The sequence below is a fragment of the Vombatus ursinus genome, unplaced genomic scaffold, assembly GCF_900497805.2.
Source record: "Vombatus ursinus unplaced genomic scaffold, bare-nosed wombat genome assembly UNPS02014822.1, whole genome shotgun sequence".
Taxonomy (NCBI): Eukaryota; Metazoa; Chordata; class Mammalia; order Diprotodontia; family Vombatidae; genus Vombatus; species Vombatus ursinus.
Window position 1 is genome coordinate 2,064,676 of NW_020954600.1, and position 27,719 is coordinate 2,092,394.

Here is a 27,719-nt window from a genome sequence, read left to right on the forward strand (position 1 = left end):
GTCCATTATTCTTAAAAGATAACACTGCCAAAAAGAGAAAGCCAGCTCTACAATCATTCTAATTGCTAGAAGTGTGTGGTTTTTACTTCCCCTCTTAGGGGAGACATTGTGGAAGTTAGGAATTGTGAGCTGACTTAGAATGTTGGCTGGCCAGGTTGCGATGATCACTGTGTGCGTTATTTTTCAGTAGGGCTTGACCTAGCTTATCCAGGTGAGATGGCACGTTTGGAGTACACCACGTTCACGTGAAGGGAGTAAGGCAGAACTTGCTCTTTCCTGTTGTGAAAGCGTTTTCTTTGTTCCTCTGTAGCCCTGGGAAATGTTCCACTCTGCCAGTGTTCCGGATTAGGTGATGAGATGGAGAGCAGGGTCTAGTCGCCTTCCCTTTCTCTTGCAGTCTTTAGTTACTTGGTAGTAACAGAAAGTTTGCTCTCTGAGTGCCTTGGCACTTGCTGCTCTTGACAAATAGATTGCATTTGTTTAGGTCTGTTTTTTTTTTTTTAAAAATGCCTATAGTTTAAAAAAAAAAACAAACAACTTTCATTTACAACGTAAACAGAAGGAAAGAAACGATTAAGAAAATTTACTGCAAAATAAACCCACAGAGGAAATAGGGGGAGTCTCCTTGCTGTCACGTCCTATCCTTGCAGAACAGTAACATTCCGCAGTAAGAGACAAAGCACTCCACAGTAGGTTTGCAGGAGAAATAAATTCTCTCTTAACAAAAGGCTCCATTTGCATGAGTGTCGGAGCCTGTCTGATCTTAGGTGAGCACCCTCTGCTTTGCTGGCAAGAAAAAAAATTTGACTGCAAACTAAGTATCTTGTGATTCTCAGTGCTCCTTTGCTATGCGTTTGGACGTTAACTTCCAGGTCATCTCTGTGTGATGAGTTGAATTTTATTCAAAGTTAAAGGGCCCTCTAGTGAAATATCCAGGAAATTGCCACTTTTTAATTCAGTGTATTCAGACATGGAGCTAATTTTACTTAGCATCAGTTTACTTCAGTCAAAATGTAAAGTTTTTCTTTGCAGATGTGTCCTTTTCCCCTTCCTGCCCATGCTTTGTTTCTGTTGTGGGAAGAATTAGAAAGAAAAATGATTTTTTTCTAGGTTTACCATGTTGGTTCCCATGGCCACAAAATAGCAAATGATCTGTCTTTTCCCCAGAGTAATAGTTACATGTTGATGTTTCTAGTTTATAATTGAAGAAACTAGGAAAAATAGGGAAAGTGATTAAATAGGGGATAGCAAAGGTTCAGGGCATTTTGCCTCTCTTTATTAGTGAAGAAAGACTGAATTATGCCCTCTGGAGATCAGATGGGCCAAATAATGAATGTATTCAGTTAAATGCACATGGTGGTGCTCAAAGCCCATGTGTGTGTTGGGAGAAGGGTTATAGGACAGATGAATAGGGACCCAAACTGGATCCATTTGATGAACAGAAACTAAAGTGGATGAATAGTAAGGGAAGAAATGTGTATTACCTGTGGAGACATCTAGATTAGCCAGTAGAAGCATGGAGAGCTTTTGATCAGTCTAGAATTTAAAAAGCAGAAGCCTGAGTTTAGCATCAGCCAAATAGGCGGTTTGACCAGATGGTTTTTCTTGTTCTCTCAGACTGTCTGGATCCTCAGTGGTACCTAACAGTCAGGTATCCTGTCTATTTTGGTTGTTGATCTCTTTTTACTTTGTAATGGACAGATTCAATTACTGCAGTGAAAGAACCTATACAAATCTTGTTCCATGGATTCAGGTAGCATTGATGGAAACAAGTCCAGCCCTTTACCCCACCTTGATATTCATCGGTTTCTATCTGAATGGGGCGGGGGCAGGGAGTTGCTTCTCCCTTGCTTTCTTTTATTGATCGCTGATCACTGGCACTCTCCAGGGAAAGTTCCTGTAGTCAGTGACAACTAACTACAAAATCAGAGGATTGGATAATCCTCTGCTACTTAGAACTAATAGTTACTCATTTAATGGGTTGATACATTTCATAAAACTAGGAGCCTCAGAGTGAGTTTCCTTTCCTTCTCCCCAGGGTAATAATCAGAAATCGAGATTTTACCCGAAATTTTTTTTTAGTGACCAATAATTAACATTGTGTGGTGATTTTCCCCTCAATTGGTGAGATCATTAAAATTTAGGGTAGAGAAGGTGTGCCCCTATCAATTTTGCAACTTTTACACAGCTTATTAATACATTGTAAGAACATGAATGGTAAAAGAATACAGAGTTAAACATAGGAATTCTGCTCACCTTCTTCCCTGCATCTCTGGGAGATGAAAGTGCTCATTTCATCTCATTGCTGAAAGTGCTTTATATAAGCTGCATTTGTTATCATGACGTTACACATGGAGGGATGAAACTGAATTTGGACACTTGGATGAACAAGCGCTTCCTTTCCTCAAAGTAATAATAATAAGTGTATTTTTTTAACAGAAGGAAGGTTATTATGTATACCATCTTGATGGATTGTGCGAATTATGCTTCATTTCCCTCAAAACTTAGTAGCATCATAGCAGCCAATGTAGATGCACTGCATCGTCCTAATAAGTATTTTCTCTCCTCTAGAAGACTGTAACTACAGCTTCTATGATCACCACAAAGACACTACCTCTTGTCTTGAAAGCAGCAACCGCAACCATGCCTGCCTCTGTTGTGGGCCAGAGACCCACCATTGCCATGGTGACTGCCATCAACAGCCAGAAGGCCGTGCTCAGCCCCGACGTGCAGAGCGCACCGGTCAACCTCCAGACGTCGAGTAAGGTCGCTGGGCCCGGGGCAGAGGCTGTTCAGATTGTGGCAAAAAACACCGTGACGTTGGTAAGCCGGTAATTGTGGTCCTTGAGTGTCTGTGAACAAGGGTTTGGAATCTCTCTGGATATTTATAGACGGGGTCCATTCGGGGACCTTTCAGACTTTCACGTAGTGTGTTCTGTGCCAAATTCCCTTCTAACATTGACTTCTTTAAGCATGCATCATATGCCTGTATGTGATCAAACTCAGGAAATTCAAGAGGCATATAGAACACTTTAAAAACACTAACGAACTCAGCATGTTGATGGTGTCATTGCCTGTAGTCTGCCAGGAGAAGAAAAAAATGGGGACCACCAGCAGAAAGACCCGGAACAAAAATAATTAGGAAACTTTTAAGGGTAAAATGATTTTCTGAGCTGTTCTGCTCAGCACTGTGAGAGGAAGTCTCTCTGCCCCATTTTGCAGAAGGCCAGCCAGCAGCCAGATCTTAGCCCTTCTGAAAGAGGCCTCATTGTTGGTGTGTTTAACACGTTTAAAGCAAGTCAGAGCCAGTGAGACAGATTCTGACGTGGGGTTTCCACGAGAAGCTATCAGACAGATCAGTCTGCACCAGAAGTGACCCGAATGCTAGTTTGCTGGGCCCTCAGAGCCCGTCAGACTCTCCTTTGGAGCTGAGACTAGATAAGGCTTTGCTTAAAGAATCCCAGGGAAGGGGAACCGCCCCCGTCCCAAGGGAGAACGCTGTACTTTGGGATGGGTTGTTAGAAAATCTTTCTTGACGTGAAGCCAGATTGTCTTGTTGGCACTCCAGTCCTTCTCCCGTGTGATAGGCCTTCCTGTGCTTGAGAATGGTTATCACGTCTCTCCAGAGTAGTCTTCTTGAGGTCAAGCATCCCCAGCTCCTTCGGCCATTCTTTATAGGGCACAAACCCAGGGCCTCTTGCCATTCTAGTCCTTTTCCTATGTACACTTTCCAACTTCTCCATGTCCTTCCTAAATTGTGGCACCTAGAACTGAATGAATGCACCAGCTGTGTGAGTGTGTGTGAGAGTGTGTGTGTGTGTGTGTGTGTGTGTGTGTGTGTGTGTGTGTGTGTGTGATGGGAATAGGAGGCGTTTAACCCATTGAAAATGCAGAAGATAGAAGAGACTCATAGGAGCCCATAAACAGGTTCACAAAACACCTGAAGCACTCAGGCCGTTGATTTCGTAAGCACCTGAGTGCCTACTGTGTGCCAAACTCCGGCACTCTGCTAAGGGCTAAGGATATAAAAGCTAAAGCAGCCCCTGGCCGTGTCACCGCCTTTTCAGTAAATCCCAGAGGCTCCCCTGTTACCTCCATTTGGCTTTTTAAAGCCTGCCTCCCTCCCTTCCCACATACTCTGGGGTCCAGTGACCAGCCACCTTTCTGGTTCTCTCACAAGACAGTTCCATCTCCTGATTCTGGGCCTTTTCCCTGCCTGTCCCTCAGGCCTGGAAGGTACTCCCTCCTCATCTCTGCCTCCTGGCTCCTCTAGCTTCCACCTCCTGCTCACGCCTTCCCTCTGTTTATCCTGTCTCCATCATGTTTGTCCATAATTGTTTGTACATTTGTCTCCCCCTTTAGATTGTGAGCTCACTGAGGGCAGGGACTGACTTTTGCCTTTCTGTGTATCCCCAACACTGACCACACACTGCCTGGTACTTAGTAGGGAGGCGTTTATAAAGGCTTGTTGATTTGCCCTCAGGGAGCTTATGTTCTAATGGGGGAAACAATGTATACAAGACCTGTAACCCTATAACCACAGTGACAATAGCAATAGCTAACATTTCTGTAGCACTTACTGTGGTCCAGGCATTGTACTTTACAATGATTATTTCATTTGATCCTCACGGAAACCCTGGGAATAATTATTATTATTATCTATACATCTGTCAATTATAATTATTATCTATTTAACCATTGATAATAATGGTTTTTATAATCTTGATAACCGTCAATAATAATAATGATGATGATGATCATTACCATTACTGTTGATGGGGGGGAGCCTTATATATGTAAGGTAGATACTTCTATAAAGGAACTGAACCTGAGAATGTTCCCCGGTGACCCTTTGACCTCTCATCACAGTTAGTCCCTCTTCCATCATGGGCTTCCCTGCCTCCAGGACCAGGCCTGCTTAGCTCTGTGCTGCTGGTCTGTTTTCTAAAGGTGAAGGAGTCCAGGAGGGAAAAGGCATCCTAGTTCTCATTTCACTTGATACACCATGGAAAGGAGTGGCCAGGCGGAGTGCCACAGGACTGTAACCTCCTGGTCTTGATGGCATGCCTCTCTTCCATCACGTAGCCTCACGCTGGCGAGGTCGGCTGCTGTGGAGTACCTGGGGATCTGCAGCACGGTAACCCCGCCCCCATCCTTGTTGCACAAACCGTTACCAGCCGTGCTTCTCTCTTGTTTTACTTGTGAAGTTGTTTCTGTGAGTCCAAGTGTTGAACTTCACGTTGTGTTTGATTATGCTCAGCCCAGCCATCTTTATGGATCCTGATTCTGTCATCCAGCACATTCCCTATCATTCCTATCTTTGCGTCCTCTCCGTGTCATTAATAAAAGTGTTCAATAGTACAGGACCAAACGCAGATCCCCGAGGCACTCCACTTCAGACTTCATTTTAGATGGACTCTGGACTGCTCAACCATCACTTCAGGTCTGGCCATTCCTCTAAATTCCAGACCCACCCAGCTGCCTGCCTGTCATCCACCCCATATCCCTCCATCTTACTCTCAAGGGTAAGATGAGAAATTGTGTTTAGAGTATCTCCCTGAAACAGGTGACCCATACCCAGAGCATTCTTTCTGCTCCTCTGTCAGCCATGTCACTGTGTCAAAAAGAAATGAAACTGGGGCAGCGAGGTGGCACAGTGGATAGAGCACTGACCCTGAAGTCAGGAGGACCTGAGTTCAAATCCGGCCTCAGACCAAACATTTGACACTTACTAGCTGTGTGATAGCTGTGTGACCCTCAGCAAGTCACTTAACCCCAATTGCCTAAAAATGTTTTAAAAATTAACAAAAAAAAAAAAAGAAAAAGAAATGAAACTGGGGCAGCATGAGCTGTCTTGATGAAGCCATGCTGTCTCTTAGCTGTCATTGTTCCTTTTTCCAGACCTCACTCACCATTCTGCCGGGAAGTCAAATTGAGCCACTCTAGATGTTAGAAGGCATTCTTCCCAAAGCCTGTATTTTACAGACTCCTCTTTAGTCCCTGTTTTAAAAATGGAGATGACGGGCAGCTAGGTGGCACAGTGGAGGGCAGCTAGGTGGCGCGGTGGATAGAGCACTGGCCCTGAAGTCAGGAGGACCTGAGTTCAAATCCGGCCTCAGACCAAACACTTGACACTTACTAGCTGTGTGACCCTGGGCAAGTCACTTAACCCCAACTGCCTAAAAATAAATAAATAAAAATTAAAAAAATAAAAATGGAGATGACTTCTCTGGGCTCGCAGCAACACCCTCTCTTCCTTAATCAGCACAGCCCTTCAGGAATCAGTGACAGTAGGCTGTAGGGCATATAGTCCTCCTGCGTCTGGTGCCTCGGCCTCCTCGAAGACAGCTGGCTGCTCTCCTACTTTCTCCTGACTTCTCTTGGGTTTCTGCTCTGCTCCACGTGGGCTGTCTTTGCTCTGTCCTTTCCGGAGCTCATTCTGCATAGTGGAAGAGAGCTAAAGAGCGCTCACTTTTCTCGGTTTTTCGCTATCATCATCCTTCCCATTTCTGATCCTTCTCTTTTCCTAGAGAGAACTAACTGAAAGTCTTCCTGGACCTTGCCACTTGTGGGCATTTCTTCTCCTCTCCTGCCCCTGCTTCTGCCTAAGGTACATGCCCTGTACATCCACATCATTTCCTGGTCACTGCTGTTTCTTTCACCATCTTCAGAATTTTATTCACGAGAGTCCTCCTGTACTGACTTCTCCTGTAAAATCAAGTCCATGAGATTGTGCCCACTGAAAAGAGCTCACCTCAAATCTAGGATGCGTGTCAGGCTTTTCTCCCGCTTCTCCATCACAAAATCTATGCTGCGGTATCTATGCTCCCCCTCCCCCCAGGTTCCCGTCATTTCCACCCTAGTATCCCATTCTCCTTATTGGTGAAGATCAAATCCAGACTAGAAGTTTTCCCTGAATGATGAAATGACCCTTAAGTCAAGTCAAGAAATTGCTCTGCTTTGGGAGAGGGGGCTTCTCCGGCAGACGCCTAGATACCTGAGGTCGTCTGTTCATGGGTTGAGATGTGCTGCAAAGACTCTTCATCTAATTCCTGTGATCTTTAATAGACTCCAAGGACAGGATTAGTTTTGTTTATGTTTCCTTTGATTTTATTTTAAGAATCTTTGATAGCTTTTGTTTTTACATTACCTTTATTTCCTAATATAATCCTTGTTTCCTTCCACAGTCAGCTATTCCTTATAACAAAAAAAAATTTTAAAGGGGAGGGGGGGTAGTTTAACAAAATTAACCAGTGCATCAACTGGATTTGACAGTGTATGCAGTGCTCCTTCCCCATAACACTCCGCCTCTGTCTGCAAAGAGGTAGACTACACTGGATCATGATCATTGTATGATGTTTCCAGTGCCGAGGTGGCTGTATATGTATCATGTCAGACTTCCTGGGTTTTTCTGTATTCCTTCCCCTCCTTGTTTCTTACGTTGCAGTAACATTTCATTCCAGTCATACGTAAGTTTGTTGAGTCATTTCCCCAGAGACAGATATCGACTTTGTTTCCATTTCTGTACAGCTCCCCCTTCCCCTTTCCCCAATTGTTTTTGTTGAGTAAGGTATCATGTTTCAGATTCACACTTCAGTCATGGCTCCCATTCTTCCGAGTCTCTTCTGACATACCCAGGAAGTCAAATTTTCTTCCTTGTGGTAGGCTCTCTAAATCACTTGGCTTATTAACGCTGTCTTTGTACATAAACGCCCCAGATTGGAGGTTTGATTGCTTACTCCTTTTTAAAGTTTTTTCTCCTTTTAATTCTGGGTATTTCTACTGCTATTTTTTCCTCCCACGCTGGAGTTACTCTTTGTGGCATCTAGCTTAGTGGATGGATTTGGGCAGTTTTCTCTCTATCTTTTCCTTTTCAATTTCAAGCATTTTTTATTAGATCTGCAAAATTCCAGGCAAAGACGTTCTCGCGAGTCCTTGTCAGGTACACTCCATACCTTGGCCAGAAGCCCATTTGTTATTCCTACAATTTGCAACCTGCTCAGATAAGAACCCTTCTATTAGGTGAAGAGCCATTTGGCCAGCCAGCCACACTTGGCAAAACTTCCCTATGTTGTAGAGCCGGTTTGGATTTTTTTAAATACGTAAGTGCAAGTGTTAAAGAGTTTCAAAAGAAATTGGTGAAGCTTGCTGCACCAGCCACGTTCCACAGTTAGGTGTGCGATGAAAGAGAAAGGGGGTTGACAGAAGAATGGGAGGGTAAGAAAATGCCTCCCAGTGAATGCCAGGGGCAAGGGTGGCCAGGGCTTGAGAACCCGTCTTCCAAAGGGAAGTGAGCCTGAAAACACTTTTAGGGAGCTTAGCCTCAGTGTCCTGCAAGCAAACCGTCTCTCCCAGTTTAACTGTTTCTTTCATGTTTGCTTAGCAGGTCCAAGCAACACCTCCTCAGCCCATCAAAGTACCGCAGTTTATCCCTCCTCCCAGACTCACTCCTCGTCCAAACTTTCTTCCCCAGGTAAGTGGGTGAAGACAAGTCCAGTGAAGGGAAAGGCAGCCTGAGAGCCGTTCTCTTCAGGTCATGTTGGACAGATAATTCTGGGTGCTGATCTGTATGCCCCAGTGAAGGACTTAACAAGACAGTCTTAGGACTGGGGTCAAGGAGCAACAGACAGAATGTTAGAAATATTGTCTAGATTTGAAACACCCCTTAACTGTATGGGAAACTCAGGAATAATTTGGCCAGATCCTTCCTGGTAGCAGTGAAGAAACAAAACGATTTCCAGAGAGGTTTTGTCTGCCTGTATTTCCTATGAACCTATGGTTGTATGCTAGCATAAAAAGTGAAGAAGAAAGCAGGAATCAGCTTCACTAACAGGACTGTTGAGTTCTGCCCTTAAAAGTCAGGGAGCAGACCGGAGCACCCCTATTAACTTAAAGACCAGAACGTGGAGGCTTGGCCAAGGCTGAGCTCATGGCCAAGCTGTGTGGCCCTGGACACATCATCTGAGCCCCATCTTTTCATCTGTACAGGAGGAGTAATGATATATACAATAGCTAATGACAGAGTTGTTGTGGGGACTGTGGAAATGTATTCTTAGTGTCTTGTTATTGTCCAAAGGGTCTTTGCACAAGTAGCAGTAGCTGGTTGGACCCCTTAGGGTATTCTTTCAGTTCTCAGACAGTGACTGGCACCCTGTTTTGACACAGTTAAACCTCTGTTAGGTTGACTTGCTGGGCAGGCAGGATGGGAATTCCCATCAAAGACCACCCTCACAGGAGGTCCATAAGCAAAAGTAAGTCTAGAGCATGTAAGTGATACAGCCCCCTGGGGGGGGGGGGCGCTAGAATGATCCAACGCCACGGTAGTAGCCTTGGGTGCAATTTGGGGCATTGAATAAAAATAAAGGGGCTGTGGAAGCATAAAGAAAGAAGAGAAGAAAATTTTGAAAAACCGTTCATACATGTTTCATCTGTTGTGTAACAGAGTTAAAGTCGTAGTGATGATATTATTTTCCAAATAAACACACAAAATGCAAATTATAACCAATATATTATTTTCCAAATAAACACACAAAATGCAAATTATAACCAATCAGTGGTCAAGTCCTCTGACAGGTCTTAACAGGCAAGTGTTGGCAGGCTAGCATCTCACATCATCGGGAAGTCCAGTATGCATCAGCAGGAATGTGTGCATGTACTGACTTGTTTATAATATGATACTCTACAGTTACGTGACGCGATATTGCATCATCAAAATATCAATGCTGGGAAATACCCACAAAGTTACAATAAATTATTGAATTTCAAAAAAACCATTGAAGGGTTAAAGAAAGTATATTTCCAGGGGAGTACTGAGTAATTTTTTTGAAAGGGGGTGGTAGGCCAAAGAAGGTTGGGAACCTTTGTCTAAAGTTTTTTCAAGGGTCACAGCAGAAGTGGGATGACAGTTGAGAGCAGGAAATTCAGAGGCCAGAAATGTCAGAGGAACAAGGACTCTGATGTCTATGAAGAAGCTAGAAAGTAAGCTGTGACCAGCTCTGTGTAGAAAGAAGAAATGTGAGGGGCACAGGTGCCAAGGACTCCTGAGCCCTGGATTCAGGCATGGACTGTGCCAGGGGCCTGGGATGGCATCAAAGGTTCTATAAGAGCTGATAGCCTCTCTCAAGGCACTGGGCTCAGAGGGTATTCTCATCCAACAGGACAGATTACTTCTGTTCATTTACTAACTCTTGCTTCTAGCTCCCGGCAAATGTTTTAAATGGGAAGACAGTGAGTCGGGGCTGCTCTTTTCTTTATTCCTTTGCAGGTCCGGCCCAAACCAGTGGCACAGAACAACATCCCCATCGCACCCGCACCCCCTCCAATGCTGGCAGCCCCTCAGCTCATCCAGAGGCCTGTGATGCTGACCAAATTCACCCCCACATCCCTGCCCACGTCCCAGAACTCCATCCACCCTGTGCGCGTCGTGAATGGGCAGACAGCGACCATTGCCAAGACGTTCCCCATGGCCCAGCTCACCAGCATTGTGATCGCCGCTCCCGGGGCCCGCCTGGCCGGGCCTCAGACCGTGCAGCTCAGCAAGCCAAGCCTCGAGAAACAGGTACTAGCTGCAGGGGCCATACAGAGAACCATCCTTCCAGCATCCAGGGATGCTCAGCAGGCTTCTTGTAGGAGAGCATGGGCCCTCTGCTGGCTCTCCAGGGAAGCCCACAGAATGTGCTGCTGCTGCTGCCGCCGCTGCCTCACTCAGGATGCTGGGGCACAGGCTGGGAGTCCCTGTAGTCAGAACACACCACATTCATTTCAAGCAGGTCAGAAACAAGAGCTTCACATCCCAGCCCCGACATGGTTGTTCTGGAAGTAAGGAGATGAAAGGGGCGAAAACAAACCTCTGAAAAGAATCTGGCTAAGTCCTTTTCTCCCCTGAGAATAGAAACATTTTCAGCCCCACTGTCAAAGGCTGGCTTTCATGTATACTTTCCAGTCTGTGTGTCCCCTCAGAAAGAAATGAGGCCAGAGCATCTCAAGGAAAGGGCCCTAGGACAGAAACACCCAGAAGAAGAGAAACAGGATAGATTTAGAGCAGGTGGTCCTTGTTACCTTTCAGCAAAAACCAGCGATGGGGGGAGGAGGAGCTTTTCCCATAAAAGCAGGACCATTTGGAAGAGCATTGTCCTGACTCCTAAATGCAGCCCCATCCATCAGAGAGCTCTGACAGGTGGTAATGACCAAAAAGCCTTTTCTTTCTACCTGGGCCTTTTGGAAATGTGCTGTCTCAGGGCCAGGCTTACCAGATGTGCTGCTGGTGCCTCTCTCTCTAAGGCCAAGAACCAAGGCAGAACATAGCACCTGCGGTATGCAGGGGGCTGTGATAGCTGCTGGACAGGTAGATGGACATGGTGCAGAACCTGTTGTCAGGGGTTTATAATGTGACAAAGGGCATCCAGTGCTGGCACCCAGAGAGCCCCAATATAAGAAAAAATGAGATTTGTGCTGCCTGCAAGAGGTCTGAGCACAGTGCTAGATTTTAGGAGGGCAGCATCGCTTTCACTCCAGTGTGTGCAAGGGGTTGGTCAGGTCCACACCTGAGGTGGTTGGGTCTTTAGGTTGGGCGGGGAGTGCGGCAGAAAGGATTGCTGTTTGACTGGAGGAGGACGTGAAGGGGAATAGTAGGAGAAGGGCTAGAAAGCTAGGTTGTATCCAGGTTGTGAAGGACCTTAAATGCTACAATAATGAATTTATACTTGTATTTGGCAGGCGGTCTAGAGCCCTTCGAGGTTTTTGAAAGAAAAGATGAGCAGAGCATAGTACCGGAATCCCATTTTCCTAGGACCCAAAGCTTCATCTTTGTGCTCTCAGAAAATGACTCATGACACAGACAGTGCTTTGAAGAACATTCATAAATGACTAATTTAGACAACAGATTTTTTTTCTTTTTGTTAACTCTCTCCCTTTCCCCTTCTGATAATGATACTTCCAAGGAAGAATGATTTTTGTTTCTCCGGAAAAAAGTTTTTCTTCAGTTTTTTTTTCCGTTCCTGAATCCTAACCTTTTAGTGATGCCTGTGTGGCAAAAATACTCAGTACTATGTTTTTGGCACAGATCAGCCAGAGGTAGATGTATTAATTAAGCCATTCTAAGCATCTCAACTTAGAGTGAAAAAACCCAAAGGGACAAAGATCCATCATCCTTTTGAAGATCTCTCTGACATAGCCATTTCTACTTACAATTTATAGTATTCCCAAACCAAAGACAAAATTCCACCATCCAGATTGAACAGGAGGATAAGATTTAGGTGATGTTTTGATTCGTCATACAGAACAGTAGTAACTTTGAGAGCATCCTGGAGAGTCCTTTTCCTAGAGTCATTAAATCTGCCTTTTAACCACTCTTCCTAAGGATTCTCTTTTTAACCTGGTCAGAGGTAAACTAAGGAGATGCTTCTGTTCATTACTTTTGGTTAGGTTATTACACTCTTAATCCCTTTCAGGGAGTTTTCTTTCCTGGGCTGATCAGGCCCCTCCTTTTAGAAAGTGGCTAGGCCTCTGATAAGAATGAGAAAAAGGCTGAAGGGTAAGGCCATGTTTAGGAATTGTTAAAGACTGTTGAGATTTTTCAATCAGATTAGAGCAGACTTTGGACAAAGATGTTAAGAAAATATAATTTCTTAATGTTACTAAACAAGATGTGGAATGGAGAGGACATGCAGAGAACTTCCATGTGCTTCCAGGCCTGGCTGAAGTTAGTTTTTGAAGGTTTTTGTCTGTTTTTTAAAGACTTTTGACATCAGGTAGGACACCAATAGAAGAGCTGCCAACTAATTCTTAGAAAGGAAAATAATATTCTTTTTTAAAAATAGATTGCCTTTTTTCACTCTCCTGGGGGGGAAAATCCTCCCAGGCTTTATTTTTTCAGGTCGGCCCATCTCCTGGTAGAGTAAGGTTATACTTAGAAAGACTTAGTCATGGCAACAGAATCCATTCTCAGAATGCTCTGGTACCTATTCAGGTACACATTAGTGTAATCCCCAGACCATTGGACTCGGAGTCAGAAAGCCTGGGGTTGAATGTGACCTCCAGGGCTTGTGTGAATCTGGACACTTCCCCATCTGCAAAATGGGAATGATAGCCCTTGCATTGCTGACTTCATGGGGTGGTTGTGAGGAAGGCACTGTTTAGCTAACGCTGAGCCACCATTTATGTGAGTCTTCGCTGTTGTTTATGATGGTGGTAACAATACTGATAGTCTAATGGGGCAGCTAGGTGGCGCAGGGGATAGAGCACCGCCCCTGGAGTCAGGAGGACCTGAGTTCAAATTCGGCCTCAGACACATAACAGTCTAGCTGTGTAACCCTGGGCGAGTCATTTAACCCCATTGCCTAGCAAAAAATAAAAACAAAACAAACAATACTAATAGTCTAGATCACCCCGTTTTCCTTTCCTTTTCCTTCCCAATGCCACGTCATGGCTATTGAAAAATGCCCTAGCTGGCCAAAGAACTGCAGAAAGTGATACTGGCCATGGGCACCTGTGAGGGGCGTCTCCCCACTTTTCCAGTTCAGGAAGCATTGACTCCCTTTCTTGGTCTTAACCATAGGGCTCTGCACTAATGAGCCTCTTGGTGTAGAATTAGAAGGCCTGAATTCTCATCCTGGCTTTGCCAGCCTTAATTGCCTTCACCTCTGAGTCTGCATACCACACACAGTACCCTGCCCTTGAGGAGTTTATGTCCTGTTAGAATATGCAGTTTGTAATCAGAGGAAGGATTTGAGAGAGATCGGGAGGGGCTGCTGTTAGAGGTCAGTCAGTTAGTCAATAAGCATTTTTTCAGTGCTTACCAGCCACCAACCAGTCCCTGCCCAAGAGATCCCCCATTCTAATGGGGGAGGGGGGAGTGGAGGGCAGAGGGAGAACTAGATGGAAGATAGTTCCCAAGAGAAGGCCCTAGCAGGTAGGAAGCCTGGGAAAGGCCTCCTAAAGGAAAGGGATTGGGGCAGGGGAGAGAACACTTCAACTGAGCCTTGAAAGAAGTGAGGGAAGCCAGTTTAGGGAGGAAGGAGGCAGGCCAGGTGTTCCGCCAGTACCAAGGCAGAGCCTGTGGTAGAGGGGCAACAACGTGTTAAGATCCATGTAGCTAGATCTTCATAAGGTGTGTGGAGGCTGGCAAGGTGGGAAGGAGCCTCCCAGTGGTGAAGAACTTTAAATGCCAAACAGAAGAGTCTGTGTTTGGTCCTGGAGGTAATAGGGTACCACTGGGGCTCGTGGAAGAGTAGGGAGAGGGAGGACTGGCCTGCTCAGGCCTGCACTTTAAGCAAGTCTCTATGGCAGGGGTATAAAGGACAGATTGGACAAGGGAGGGGCTGTAGATAGGGAGACTGAATAGGAACGTATTGCTGTGGTCCAAGTGAGAGGTGCCGAGAGACTGTTCTAGGAGGCTGACTGAGAGAAAGGTAGAAATGGCAGCATTTGACAACAGATGAGATGTGTGGTGAATGTAAGCAGGGAGCCAAGGAGGACCAAGAACACGTTCTGCTTTGGTCCCGTTGGGTTTTAAAGGCCTGGGGCAGTATAAAAAGAACAAAATAAACAAAATAAAAATTAAAAATAAAATAAAATCCTTTTATTGCGGGGATTTGTTCTATGAAGCCTGAATTCCGTCAAAAGGCCACACTTGAAGATCTAGAGGGCCACATGTGGTCTCGAGGCCACAGGTTCCCCAGCCCTGGCCTGGGGGATGTTCATTTTGAGATGCCCAAAGGGTCATTAGGGTTACAGACCTGGAGCTCAGGGAGAGACTCAGGCTAGGTGGATAGATAGATCTGGGAGTCACCTGCATAGAGATGGTAAGGGAACATAGGGGAGCTAATCCAGATAGCACAGCAGATGAGAAGACGACCCAGGAGGTGGGAAGAAAGAGAGAACCCTAGTTTTCATCACTGGCAATCTTTGAAGACCAAATAATACAATGCCCATTAAGTGGGGAAAATGGTTGGAGAATGCAGATATCTTTATATGTTAGTCATTAAAATCATCCAAGACTAACTGGAATGACATTTATAGCACACCAAGAGTATATAAATAATTTATCTACCTTATTAAAACACATCTAGGGGCAGCTAGGTGGCACAGTGGATAGAGCACCAGCCCTGGAGTCAGGAGGACCTGAGTTCAAATCCAGCCTCAGACACTTGGCACTTACTAGCTGTGTGACCCTAGGCAAGTCACATAATCCCAATTGCCTCACTCCCCCCAAAAAAACCACACCTAATAAAATTACTAGTTCACATAGAACTGCCTGTTGACTGTGGGTGTGGGTAGGGGTGACGTGGGTGATGATCCAGCGAAGGAGTCTGAGAAACCCCAAGCTGACGAGGAAAACCAGGAGAGAACAGTTTCACGGAATATCAGGGAAGAGAGTGTTCAGGAGGGGAGAGGTGATGAGGACAAGGACGAGGACTGAGAAGAGACCATGAAATTTGTCATAGCACTGGGAGCTCTGGGGAGGACAATTTCTGTTGAATGATGAGGTCGGAAGCCAGACTTCAGAGGGTTTAGGAAAAAGTGAGAAAAGAGGGAATTTGTACTGGTAGGGGGTATGGGGGTGGGGACAGATCTGGAGTGAAACATTGGGGGAGGTATGTTTGAAGGGTATAGGAATAAGGGAGGGGGTAGTTAGGGATGAAAAATAGGGATAGTATATCAACCAGGGATTCAGAATCACTGGGATGAGGAGAATGCAAGGGAGTGAGTGTATGCTAACCCTTGAGGAATGAGTCCTGGCAGAATATCATTGGCTGGAAAGAGGTATATCATCAGAGAAATCAAACCACCCCCGCCCCAAGGTTCTCCCTCCTAGTACGTGCTGATGTTTTCTGGAGTCCCTGGGGGTCTGCCTCCATGCAGACCCTTGAATTACTTTACGTGACTCTTCTCTTCTTCAGGCGACATATCCTCACGTTCCTTTGACCCTCGCATGGGTGGTCTCCATCATGGCCGCCCTTCCTTGGGCAGGCTCCAGCTTGTACTAATGTCTTATGTCTAACCCAAAGAAAGGCCTTTCCCATTAGTGCCCAGCAGCTACTGCTGCTGTTGATGGTAACAAACTGCTGTACCAGGATAAGAGAAGGGCGTGAAGGGCTTGGGGACCCATGGACAAGTTTACTAGAAAATAAAGTATAGAGGAGTAGCTTGTATGAGTACGTGGAACTCAGAGCTAGGAACAGCCATCCTGGTCATCTCCTCCAGCTGCCTCATAAGCAGACCTAGAGCCAGGGCCTACACAGCCAGCTGGTGACAGAACCAAGCCTGGAACCTGGGTCTCCTGAATCCCAGCCCAGCGTTCCTTCTACCACAGCCACAGAGGCTGGCATCCTGTTCCTGCCCAGGGATTCCTTCGTTCCATTTCATCTTTATATACACTATTTTATGTTGTCCCCTGGGTTAATCTAGTGCTTGGTGACCCATTAAAAAAAGGAAGAGATTCGGTGGGTCCAGAATCTGATAATATCATTGATCAGGCATAGGTTAGCTATTTTGTGAAAATGTCCAATATAACTATGGAAAAAATAGCCAAGTTACTGCACAGTCTAACTTCCAGAGACCCTAGATAATGCTTCTCCCTGCCAAAAAAGAAAGAATAATTACAAGAAAGTATTACTTCCCTGTGTTGTCCCATAATCCCACTCTTTCTCATAGTAAACTCTGGTTTTCAGGCCTTCCTCCCTAAAACTGGGACTGTATCAAGAGACTTATCAGCAGTGTTGCTCCTAATGACATAGATGTAAAATTGGTTTGACCCTGCTTGATACTATTACTTAAAGGGTCTGTGATTTTATACCTCCAACAGTGCAGATCGCAACCCCCCTCTGTGCCTTCATAGGTGCTCCTTCACAAGCAGTCTGATCAAGGAACATTTCTCGAGCATCCACGTGGTGCTTAGCTGCTGGGGGAAACAGTCAGGGATGTCTGGTTTCGTAAACGTGCCTATTTCCTCCAACACTGCAAATCTTACCTCCTTATGTGACTTAGTAAATGTTCCCCCCTAGTTTCTATGGTTGGAAAAATAAATTGCCCTATATATCTATATATAAATCACCCTATAAATAAATTTATATTTATTTGTTTTATATATTTTAAATAAATCACCCCATAAATCACCTCCCCATCCTTAGCTAAACTGATCACCACATCTTCACATGCACACTCAAAGCTAGTCCAGCTTGGTAGGACGTACCAGAACTTCCTTTTGTCTGGCATTCATCCATGAAATTTGTCCTTATCTTCAGTCAAGATTCTCCATGTTGTGTCCTGTCAGATGCTCTTTAGGTAATTCCTCCATATTTTCAGTTAGGCCTTTCTGGAACCCATGGTCAGCTCTTTGCTGTAAACCAGAAGAACCAATTATGTAAAGACAACAACACTTTCAGGGAAAACAACTTTAAAAGATTTAGGAATTCTGTTCAATACAGTGACCAGTCCTGTCTCCAGAGGACACACAGGCGAAAGCCTCTTGTCACCCACTCGTTTGTTCCGAGGGAAATTTTCTCTTCTTTTAATTGGGAGAGTAAAGGAAAGGAGAAGGGCAAGGTAGAAATAGTGATGCCCCAAAGGAGGGCCAGGGACACATTTTTAATTGCACAGAAAGAACATAAAGATGTTCAGAAAGAAGCCTAGAGAAACAGGACAGTTTTGAAAGTAAAGTGTGGAATTTATCGTGTGTTGTATGACACGGAGATTCCTAGTTTGGTTTTCAGTCCTTTTTGTTTGAATGGTTGGTGTCCTTCATGCTCGAAGAGGACCGACACAACATCACTACGTCAGGGTCCACGCACGGTGTGTCTGACTGTGGCTGATCGGATCAGTACAAGCTCGGAAGACTCTACTGCAGGTCGGGCACAAATAGTCCATACGAACATTTGGAAAGGCTTATTTTTTGGAGGGTGTTAAGGTCAGGATGAAAAATAATATTAAAAAGGAAAAAAATAGAGAATCAGTGTTGTTGAAAAAAGTCCTCTTCGTCCTGTAGCCATCCTGAATTTAGCTAAGCTGTCTTCAGACTGACAGCCCTGTAGCCAACTAGAGGCATTTCCAGCACCACAGTCCTAAAGTCTATCAGCTGCTACTTCCCATTCAGAATAAATAAATTAATAGATTATGTTGGTGTTGATACAACAATCTTTATTTAAGGGACTGTTGCCCTTGTTCAGAACAGCAGCTAGGTGGCACAGTGGATAGAGCACTGGTCCTGAAGTCAGGAGGACCTGAGTTCAAATTCAGCCTCAAACCAAACACTTGACACTTACTAGCTGTGTGACCCTGGGCAAGTCACTTGACCCCAATTGCCTAAAAATTGGAAAAAAAAAAAAGAACAGTGGAATGGAAATTCTTTTTCATTATTAATTTTTTTTGTTAATTTCTTTTGAATTATCAACAATCATTTCCATAAGCTTTTGAGTTTTAAATTTTTCTCCCCCTCCCCAAGGCGGCGTGCAATCTGATATAGGCTCTACATATACATTCCTATTAAACGTATTTTCACATTAGTGATGTTGTAAGTAAGAATTAGAACCAATAGGTGGAACCACCAGACAGAGGAAACAAAACACAACAGAAGAAAAAAATAGCAAATAGTATGCTTCGATCTGCATTCAAACTCCACAGTCCTTTCTTTGGATGTGGATAACATTTTCCGTCATGAGGCCTTTGGAGATGTCTTAGATCCTTGTACTGCTGAGAAGGGTTAAGTCTGTCAACATCAGTCATCACACAACGTGGCTGCTACTGTGCATTCTCCTGGTTCTGCTGACGTCACTCGGCATCAGACCGTACAAGTCTTGGAATGGAAATTCTTGAAGCAGGAAAAAGTCATAGGTTACATTTATGTTTACCGTTTTGTTTCCACATTTTTAAGCCCCCTTTGGTGTTCAGACAGTCCCTGAGTTAAACGAGTAAAGCCTTCTTTGGTTAAAAAGGGAGGTGCTGCCATCGCACTGGCCACTCTCCTCTTGGCAAATGGAAGCTTTCCCGGCTTGAGGAGACTTGCGAACTTGGGTGCAGTCGCTGCTGTGCAAACAAGCCTGGATGAAGAGGGGAGATTACGGAAGCATACAAGATTGCCTTTCTCCTGGTAGCTGCTTCTCTTCTCGTGTGTGATCCAGGCGTGTGTGCGTGCCCCAGCAACAGAGCTGCGGCAGCTTCTTCTCCCAGATTAGGAGGAGCGTCTCCCCAGGACTTCCATGACATTTATCCTCCCTTTGGCCGAGATTCTCCTTGTTGTGTCCTCTCGGGTGCTCTCTAAGTAATTCGCTCCTCCGTCGTCTCGCGGGTGGGCTCTTTGGACCTTTGTCATAGTCGGTTCGTTTGGGTCCTCGGGTGGCCAGGCAGTCAGGACGTAGAGCGCTCTTCTGATCTTTCTCATAATTCCGTCCTGTGGGGCTCTTCACGGGTTTGGTTACCTTTCTCCAGCCTGTCTCCATCCTTTTGTTAAATGGAGTGCCATCTTCTCTTCTTGATAGAGTTCTGCAAAGAGGAATTGTCACATCAGCGTCATCTCCAGCTCCTCACGCTTTGCTTGAGTGTGGAATTTGCCAATTACCTTCTTCCCTGGCCGCAGGCTTGCGTTTCTTTCTCTCTCTCTCTCTCTCTCTCTCTCTCTCTCGCTCTCGCTCTCTCTCGCTCTCGCTCTCGCTCTCGCTCTCTCTCAGATTAAGTAACTTGTCCAGGGTCACACAGCTAGTAAGTGTCAAGTGTCCAAGGCCAGATGTGAACTCAGGTCCTCCTGACTCCAAGGCTGGAACTCTACCCACCTATGCTGCCCTGGCCCCGGGCTTTCTTAACCATTGCTCCTTTCACCTGGTTCCTGCTCAGCTTTTTACTCCAACCCCCAGGTGTGCTCAATTACATTTCTAGAAGTTATTCCTGTTACTGTTGTTCTTCCCCTTATTTACGCCACCCCCCCACCCCCCCACCCCCGTCAGAGCACCACTTCTGGTTTATTACACCCCCACAATGGGGTTGACCCCAGAGAAGAGTTTACTTCAGCTGGCCCCAGGACCAGGCCAGTTGTTACACCGCGAGAGGAAAGGCAAATGTATCATCCAGATACATTGGAAAGATTGAACTGAGGTGGTATTGTTTGAAGACTGTTGGTGTTGTAGGTCTTTTTTTTTTTTTTTTTTCCTTTGCTAGGCAGTAGGGTTAAGTGACTTGCCCAGGGTCACACAGCTAGTAAGTGCCAAGTGTCTGAGGCCGAATTTGAACTCAGGTCCTCCTGAATCCAGGGCTGGTGCTCTATCCACTGCGCCACCCAGCTGCTCTGTGTAGAAGGTCTTTTTGCACACAGCATCTGTGGACAGTTGAACATTTGAAGCAGGTCATGCTGCCCTGCCTCTGGGGTAATGCCCCCGAGCCTGTGAGCCCCGAAGATCAGAGAGGGCAGCGTCTTTGACTCCTGAAAGTTACATGTGGATTTTCATTGCTCATTTTGATCATTCAGGCTGCCGCAATTCTGCATTTTTTTGCTGATTGTGCCATGTAATATTTTCCCCGGAAATTTGTTTTTCGTTATTTGCTAAAGTAGAACCTGTAATAATGGCTCTGGTTAATATGCTACCATTTTGGGTGTATTCGTGTCCCTGTTGTTGTCATTGTGGGTGGCAGCAAAAATGCTGAGCTTGTTCTTTTACTTTTCAAGAAAAAAAAAGATTCTAAACTTTGATGTTTGGTTTTCCTCTCCCAGACCATTAAATCGCACACGGAAACAGAAGAGAAGCAGGCAGAAAGTCGAACCATCACCCCACCTGCTGCACCTAAGCCAAAACGAGAAGAGAATCCACAGGTATTTGTCAGGAAATAAAGACCTCGCCCTTCCAGAGACACAGACCAGGGCCCTCCTTACCCTCACTTGCTAGGGGAAAGCTTGCACTCCAGGCATTTCATTGCCCTCCTTCCCTCTTGCTAGACACAGTTCTTAGGTGTTCTCTCTCTCTGAAGTTCAGTAATTGCATTCCCTGGGGAATATCCAGGAAAGTGTTTGAGAATTTGGAGTTCCTTGGATAGGATTACTGATGCCCAGTAAGTTCTTTTCATTTTGAGAGACTCATTTTGGACAGTAGCCCTTACGTTCACTGGGAAAGGCGAGGCCGGAGACCTTGGGGCCTGTTTCATTTGCTGTTGGAGTAGATAGGCCTCCTCCCTGTGAGCCACAGGGCCCGGGCTTCCACTTGACTTCTCTCCCTCGTAACCATCAGCCCCTTGTGCTGGCTTCCCTGTGGGTTATTGAGGAGCCTGAGTTTGCCATGACGATCCTAAAAAACGTTTTTTTCTTTCTTTGGTGCAGAAACTTGCCTTCATGGTATCTCTAGGGCTGGTGACGCATGACCATCTAGAAGGTAAGAAAAGGGACAGCGTTGCCTGGGGAGGGGTCTGAACCTTTGTTTCCGAAGCTTTCCTCATGCCTAGCCCTGGGCCCTCAGCATAGCAGGCACTTAATCATTGTTGCCACAGGAAGGAATGAGTCCTGGAACAGAAGATGGTCTCAGCATGCATATATTTACTTTGGTCATTTCTGGCAGGGAGACGTTCCCTCCCATTCTGGACTGGGAGTCCTGGTCTTGATGGCCCGGCTGCAGGTGTGCTCCTCTTGGATAGGAGGGGGTGAGATCGCTCTGCTGCCGGCACAGGGCCGGGGGGCTGCTGGCTGTGCTCATCTCCAGGCGCCCGGCCTGCCGTTGGAACAGGGTGCTCTCCCAAACTGTCCTTTTCTGATCGGGCCCTCTCCTTGTCCCCAGAAATCCAGAGCAAGAGGCAAGAAAGGAAAAGGAGGACGACAGCCAACCCTGTGTACAGTGGAGCCGTGTTTGAGCCCGAGGTATTTCTGGCCAGACTTTGGGGCCTGGTCTTCATGGCTGCTGTGGGGGTCAGGTGCTACATCCTTGCTGAAGCCCCACCTCGCAGAAGCAGTGCCCTTATGTCTCCCTGGCCCCGGGCAGCAATCTCTGTCTTCTAGCTGTTTCCCCTCTATGGTCCCTGAGTTTGAACAAACACAAGCCCAGGACAGAAATGTGAGCCATTATGGGAACTGTCCAGTGCTCGGCAGGCTCTGATCATAGATGTTGCAGCCCCTCAAGGATTATGGGAGTGGGGGGGGTCTGAGCCAGGCCTCTCAGCAGTAAGACCTGTTAGTGCTGAGATCAGAAGGTGATAAGGCCTGAAGAATTAACTTATGGACAATCACCAAGTCCCGTATTTTCAGCTTGCTCACATTGTGTGTTTAATAATAACCTAGCAACTCAGTTAAGTTCTCTTTTTGTGTTCCCAAAGCGTAAGAAGAGTGCAGTCACATACCTGAACAGCACAATGCATCCTGGGACCCGGAAGAGAGGTGAGTGTCTTTCGTATCCCTCCCTTGCTAATGCTCTGCTGTCTGTGTTTGTGCCCTGCACCCGCCCCCTCCTGAAAATAGTTCTTTATTCATTGAGAATAGGAAGAGGAAGACTAGGGGATATCTCATTAAGGTTGTTGATGTTTAACCAAAAGATGCAGGGGATGGCTTCAGTGCCACCTTTGTGCCCCAGGCTTATCAAGCCATTCACCAAGAGCACAGCGTGCTGAGCACCATTTTGGCATCACCAGCAGAGCAGATCCTCCTTGCTGAGGGGCTCCTCATAGTATCTGGGTCCTGCTGCCACCAGGAGGCAAAGAGTGTGACGCTAAATTTCTTGTGCTTCAGACTTTCTAGGAAAGGCAAGTAAGTCATATGGAATCCCATGTATGCAAGGAAAGGTTATCCAAATACTCTCCAGAAACAGGAAATCCCAGCAATCCCAATTCATTCATTTCAGACCTCACACTTGACATTCTGTGCTGCTTTCAGAGGCAGAACTCTCCTGAAGAGAGCAGCATGAGTTCTCTGCACTGTTCTGAATGGGCTAACATGGGATTGGCCCTTTAAAAAGGGTACCCAGTGGCTCTTGGATATCTGTGAGACATCCCAGGGTCCCTTTCTCCATGTAGTATTGTGTCCCTGAATCCTGGTACAAGGAGGCTAGGAAGGTGGACAAGCATACCAGTGCTGTCAGTGCTCACAGACACAAAGTGTCTGGAGGCCTGGAGAGGTCATCTGGTATGTTACTGTGCCCTGAGTTGGGGTCCCACCGAAGCCACACATACAGAGATAACTCTCCTGTTTTCAGAGATCTAGAAAAAAGGGAAAAGACCCAATCCCCCTCAAGTGGTAGCACAGTCTAATATCAATAAACACTAACCATCAGGAAATTCTTCCCAATATCTAAACTAAGTCCCTTAGAGGGCTAGAAGAGGAGGAGTGGAAGACTAACAAGAAGGGAGCTGGTGGCTAGAGAGGGAGAGACTGGGCATGGGGGAGGGGAGGAAAGAGGGCGATGGTCAGTTGTGCACCCCAGATTAGGCCAAGAGCATCCCATGGACTAGAATTCTTAGGGCAAGTCAGCCCATGTCTGAGGCTCCCATGAGGAAGAAAAGGGAGAGTGGGCAAAAGAAACCAATGGGGCTGTGCAGGGAACTCATCAGGAAACAGATTTTTTTAAAGACACAGTGCAGGCAGTGGAAGCAGGGACAGGTAATGAAGGATAAAAACCGAAATGTGGCACGGTCCAGGAGGAAGAGGGTCAGAATGAACTGAGGCCAGGGAGAAAAAGGGGTAGGACCTCACAGAGGACTGGAAGAAGGTAGAGCTGTTGTCCCAACCAAGGACAGTGATCCTGGCCTGGAAATAGAGAGGGAAAGACTTAACCGACAGGAAATAGAAAAGTAGGGGGAGGAAAAGAGTAAGGACCCCTTTGGTTGCTGCTGATGTGTCCATGTCACCAAAGCCCAGACCTCTCAGGGTGCTCAAAACCTGGTTGACACAATTGCTAAGTCTGGCTCAGGGGTATCTGAAACATCACGGAGAACCAAGGAAGTGCTGCAGGACCTGAGAAAGACAAAAGTTGTTTTTCAGGGAAAAAAAAAAAGCATTGAGTGAGGTTGGCTTTGTTCTTGGCAAAATTCTAGAACATAAAATTAAAGAGAGGGCTAGTGATCCCGCTAGTGATCCCGAAGGGCCATCATGACTTGATCAAGAACAAGTCTTTTTTTTTTCTTTTATGACAGATTTATTAAACTGGTAGGAAGGACCAGGGTTCAAGTCCTTCTTCTCTCCATACTGGCTCGTGACCCCTGGGCAGTTCACTTAATCTCTCAGTACTTACGGCAACTCTCTGAGACTGTCAAGTTACATGTGGAGAGAGAGTTTGCTTGCCTGGGAGACCCCTGTGCCGCTGAAGCCATGGCTCCAGTTTCCTTCCTTCTCTTAGTCTACAGGATCAGGAAATGCTGTAGATGAGATGTGACCCAGGTTTTAGCAAAGCGTTGGATGAAGGCTGTCTCGCTGGCTTTGAGAGCAAGAGCACAGAGCGGGCTTGATGGTAGGGCAGTTGGACAGCTTCCAGACTGGCTCAATAGCTAAGACCCAAAGAGTAGTCATTAATGATGTCATTTTAGCTTGGAAAGAGGTCTCCAGTGGAGTGCCCCAGGGATCTTTGCTTGGCCCTGGGCTGGGCTTTTTGTCGGTGACATCAGATTTACAAACGATATGAAACTAGACATGATAACAAACATGTTAGGTGTTGGGGTCGAGATCCAGAACTCCCTCTCTCTCTGCCATAAGAATGGACTGGATTGAGGAAGGAATAGGGATAAACTTAAGGCTATATACTTGCATTTAAAAATTAGCCCAGTCAGAGCAAGCTGGACAAGTCAGTGCAGAGGACCTGGCTCTTTAGCCCAGCCTCCGTGGCCAGGTTAGCACCAGCAGGTCATGGTCTTTCTAACAGGTAGCTCAGCCTTCAGGCCCTGTTCCCCTGCTGAGCGGCGCTTTTGTCCAGCCTCTGGTCCTCCTTTTCCTTTATGTGTGCTGCCTATGCACTTCTGAATGTTGGCAGCTTAAAGGCACTGAGGATAAGGGGTCTGTCTCACACGTGTCCTGATACAAGTGGGGCTGTCAGGCCTGGAGCCACTTTGTGGGAGCCTTTGCAGCTTGAGGTTTTATTCCAGAGCCAGTGACCTTGCTTATCAGGGTACCCCTCGGGGGGCTGGGGAAGAAACCCCCTTTTCAGACTTCTCATTCCCAGTAATCCTTATAGCTTATGGAGAGTACTGGCAAATGTAAACACTTGTCATTCACCCACTGAAGTGGGAGATAGGAGGAAAATTCATTGATAAGCCAGAAATATCTTTTTAGCGATTAGTTGGTCTACTCCTGTGACAGATCTTTCCCTGATCTGCTAATAAGTGAAAAGGAGGATTCATTTGAATGTTGCTTCGAGCTGCCCCTGCCCATGCTTAGATGCAGAATGAGCACGTTGTGGGCCAAAGGAGAAGGAAGAGGGTCCTGGGCAGTCAGCCCTGGAATTGAGGGGTACACAGATCCCCAGGTCAGCCAGGTCCATGGAAGTCGGACTAGAAATCAGGGAGAACAGACATTCTCTCCCTGGATCTTTAGCTTTGATCTCCCCATTGGGATTGCGGCATCCACTTCCACCCCCGAAATCAAAGGCCATGGGAGTCCAGGGCCCTGCTCTAAGCTGCCCTGGCAGTGATCTGGCAGCATAGCTTAGGACCGTGCCTCACTCTCTGAGGCTCTGTGCATCTCAGCTGCATTGCTGCTGGGAGAGTCACATCAATGTTTCTAATGACGTTTGAATCTCAGCTTCTCTTCCTATCTTTGTGACTGTTGTACTAACCTCCTATCTGCTCCCTCACTTCCTTTTTCATGCTAGCCAATGAGGATCACTGGCCAAAGGTATGTAAGATCATCTTCCCCTCTCTCCCCTTCCCTCCTCCCGTTTTGTTCCCTTCTCTTGGCATGTAGGTCGTCCTCCAAAATACAATGCAGTGCTGGGCTTTGGAGCCCTGACCCCAGCATCCCCCCCATCCAGTCATCCTGACTCCCCTGAAAATGAAAAGACAGAGACCACATTCACTTTCCCTGCACCTGTTCAGCCTGTGTCCCTGCCCAGCCCCACCTCCACAGACGTAAGTAATCTGGAAAACGTTTTCTTTCTGAGAGCTTAAAATTGGGGGTAGCTGCTCTCAGGGGCTGCCTCCTCAGCACACTTGCTTGATCCTTTACCCCCTTGGGGTAACATTTGATCACTCAAGTACATTCCACAGCCTCCTATGTACTGTATGAACTCAGGAGATGAGCTTCTTCTGGAGCTTCGGGGCTGGCCTGTTATTAAGCATCCCACATGAAGCCAGGATGCCCTGACCTAGATTCGGAGTGACTGGACTTGATTACTTAAAAATGACACCCACCAAGCAGATAAGCAGATTTGGGTCATGTCAGTGAACAGCATTCGTTTTTCCATGCTGATCCACACTTTAATTTTGGAAATAACCATCCAACATCAGCCGTTAGTCCTCCAGAAGTTCTTGGGGCTAAAGGCTGCTCTAGGGCCTTACGTTTGGGGGGAAATGGAGTGAGTCAGCACAGTTCACTAGGGAGGCCTAGCCACAGGTCACCCACTTCGCATCCACCAGAGTGCGACCTGAGGCTTCGATACTGGATAGCCACTTAGATCAGTGGCAGAAGAGAAGCCCACATCTCAGCAGAATCACAAAGTTTGTGTCCTCAAACAAAGTGCCCTCAGAGAACCCTGAGCCTGCTGACAGCAGCCCAAGCAGAATCCTTAGGAGTCAAGAAATGAGGAATAAGCCCCGAGTGCTAAGGCCAAGCTCTGCCTCCTCCTCCTGGGAGGGCACAGACCACAGGGAGACCTGAGCCCAAGGTCACTGATTGGCCCAATTTGGGCTTGAATTCCTTCTGTCCTTTGGATGAGCTCTTAGTCAGACCCTGGCACAACATAGACAATCCCATTGCCAAAGGGACTCACAAACTCACAGATCTCTTGGTGGGAGCCCCCAGCTGGGTGGCAGATCCCTGTTGAGAAAGCACCGCTGTATTCCTGCTCACAAGCCTTTTGGGGGGACATTTTTCTTAGAAAGACTGAACCCACAGGGCCTGCCAAGATCAGATTGCAAACCAGAAGCTTTTGTCTGATTCCACTTTAAAATGCAAACGTCGTTCTTTTTAGAAGACTAAAGGTGGAAATCACTAGACCTGCTTCTCAGAGCCCCCTTTAGGTTACATCCAGTGGAATGGATTTTTAAAAAGATCAATTGACTTCTACTTTATACTTCTCTCAGTAGTGGCAATGATCAAAATCACCAGACGGAGCTCTGCATATCTGCCACTGGGGAGCATAAGCCCCAGTGACATTCATTAAGCGATAACAGTGGGGAGGCAAGGTATATCCTAGGGATCACTAAACCATGTAGAGGAGGCTGGGACCGTGGGACCCAGCCGGTCAGTCACGCGCAGATGTGCCCTGTGCCACCACCATCCCTGGCTTTTAGAAGAGAAGGACCTTGGGCAGCATGATGGGGGTGTGTCTGTGTCTCTGTGTGTCTGTGTGTGTGCTTTAACAAGTGATAAGGTTGCAGCTGATTGGGACCAGGGCTCCCTGCTGGTGTCCTAGCTTAGCCCTCTATCAACTTGCCTTTTGATTCAGAGTAGTCATTATCGATGGGCCTCCCGACCTGAAGCCTTTTATTCCATTCAATATTTTCTTGGGCCTCCCTGGCCCTGTCCTTGTGCTGAGAAATAACTTGATAGGGGATAAAGTGGCTTCATGTCATGTGCTCCTTCTCATAGGCTACCCAGAAGGGTTATCATTTCCTTG

General features: G+C 46.4%; 1 protein-coding gene across 13 annotated transcripts in view; it reads left to right on the forward strand.

Moving 5' to 3' along the window:
- The window catches only part of PHF21A (PHD finger protein 21A), a 223,441-nt gene that overhangs the window by 182,810 nt on the left and 12,912 nt on the right, over positions 1-27,719 (forward strand). For 8 of the 13 annotated variants that reach the window (XM_027837710.1, XM_027837701.1, XM_027837704.1 and 5 more), the window contains 8 exons: positions 2,572-2,823; positions 8,384-8,473; positions 10,265-10,558; positions 20,696-20,794; positions 21,296-21,347; positions 21,747-21,826; positions 22,279-22,339; positions 25,847-26,010. In XM_027837710.1, coding sequence (XP_027693511.1) covers positions 2,572-2,823; positions 8,384-8,473; positions 10,265-10,558; positions 20,696-20,794; positions 21,296-21,347; positions 21,747-21,826; positions 22,279-22,339; positions 25,847-26,010 — 1,092 coding nt within the window. Of the gene's footprint in view, positions 1-2,571; positions 2,824-8,383; positions 8,474-10,264; positions 10,559-20,695; positions 20,795-21,295; positions 21,348-21,746; positions 21,827-22,278; positions 22,340-25,754; positions 25,778-25,846; positions 26,011-27,719 lie in introns of all 13 variants that reach the window. The other 5 variants (XM_027837712.1, XM_027837713.1, XM_027837711.1 and 2 more) reach the window with 5 other exon arrangements.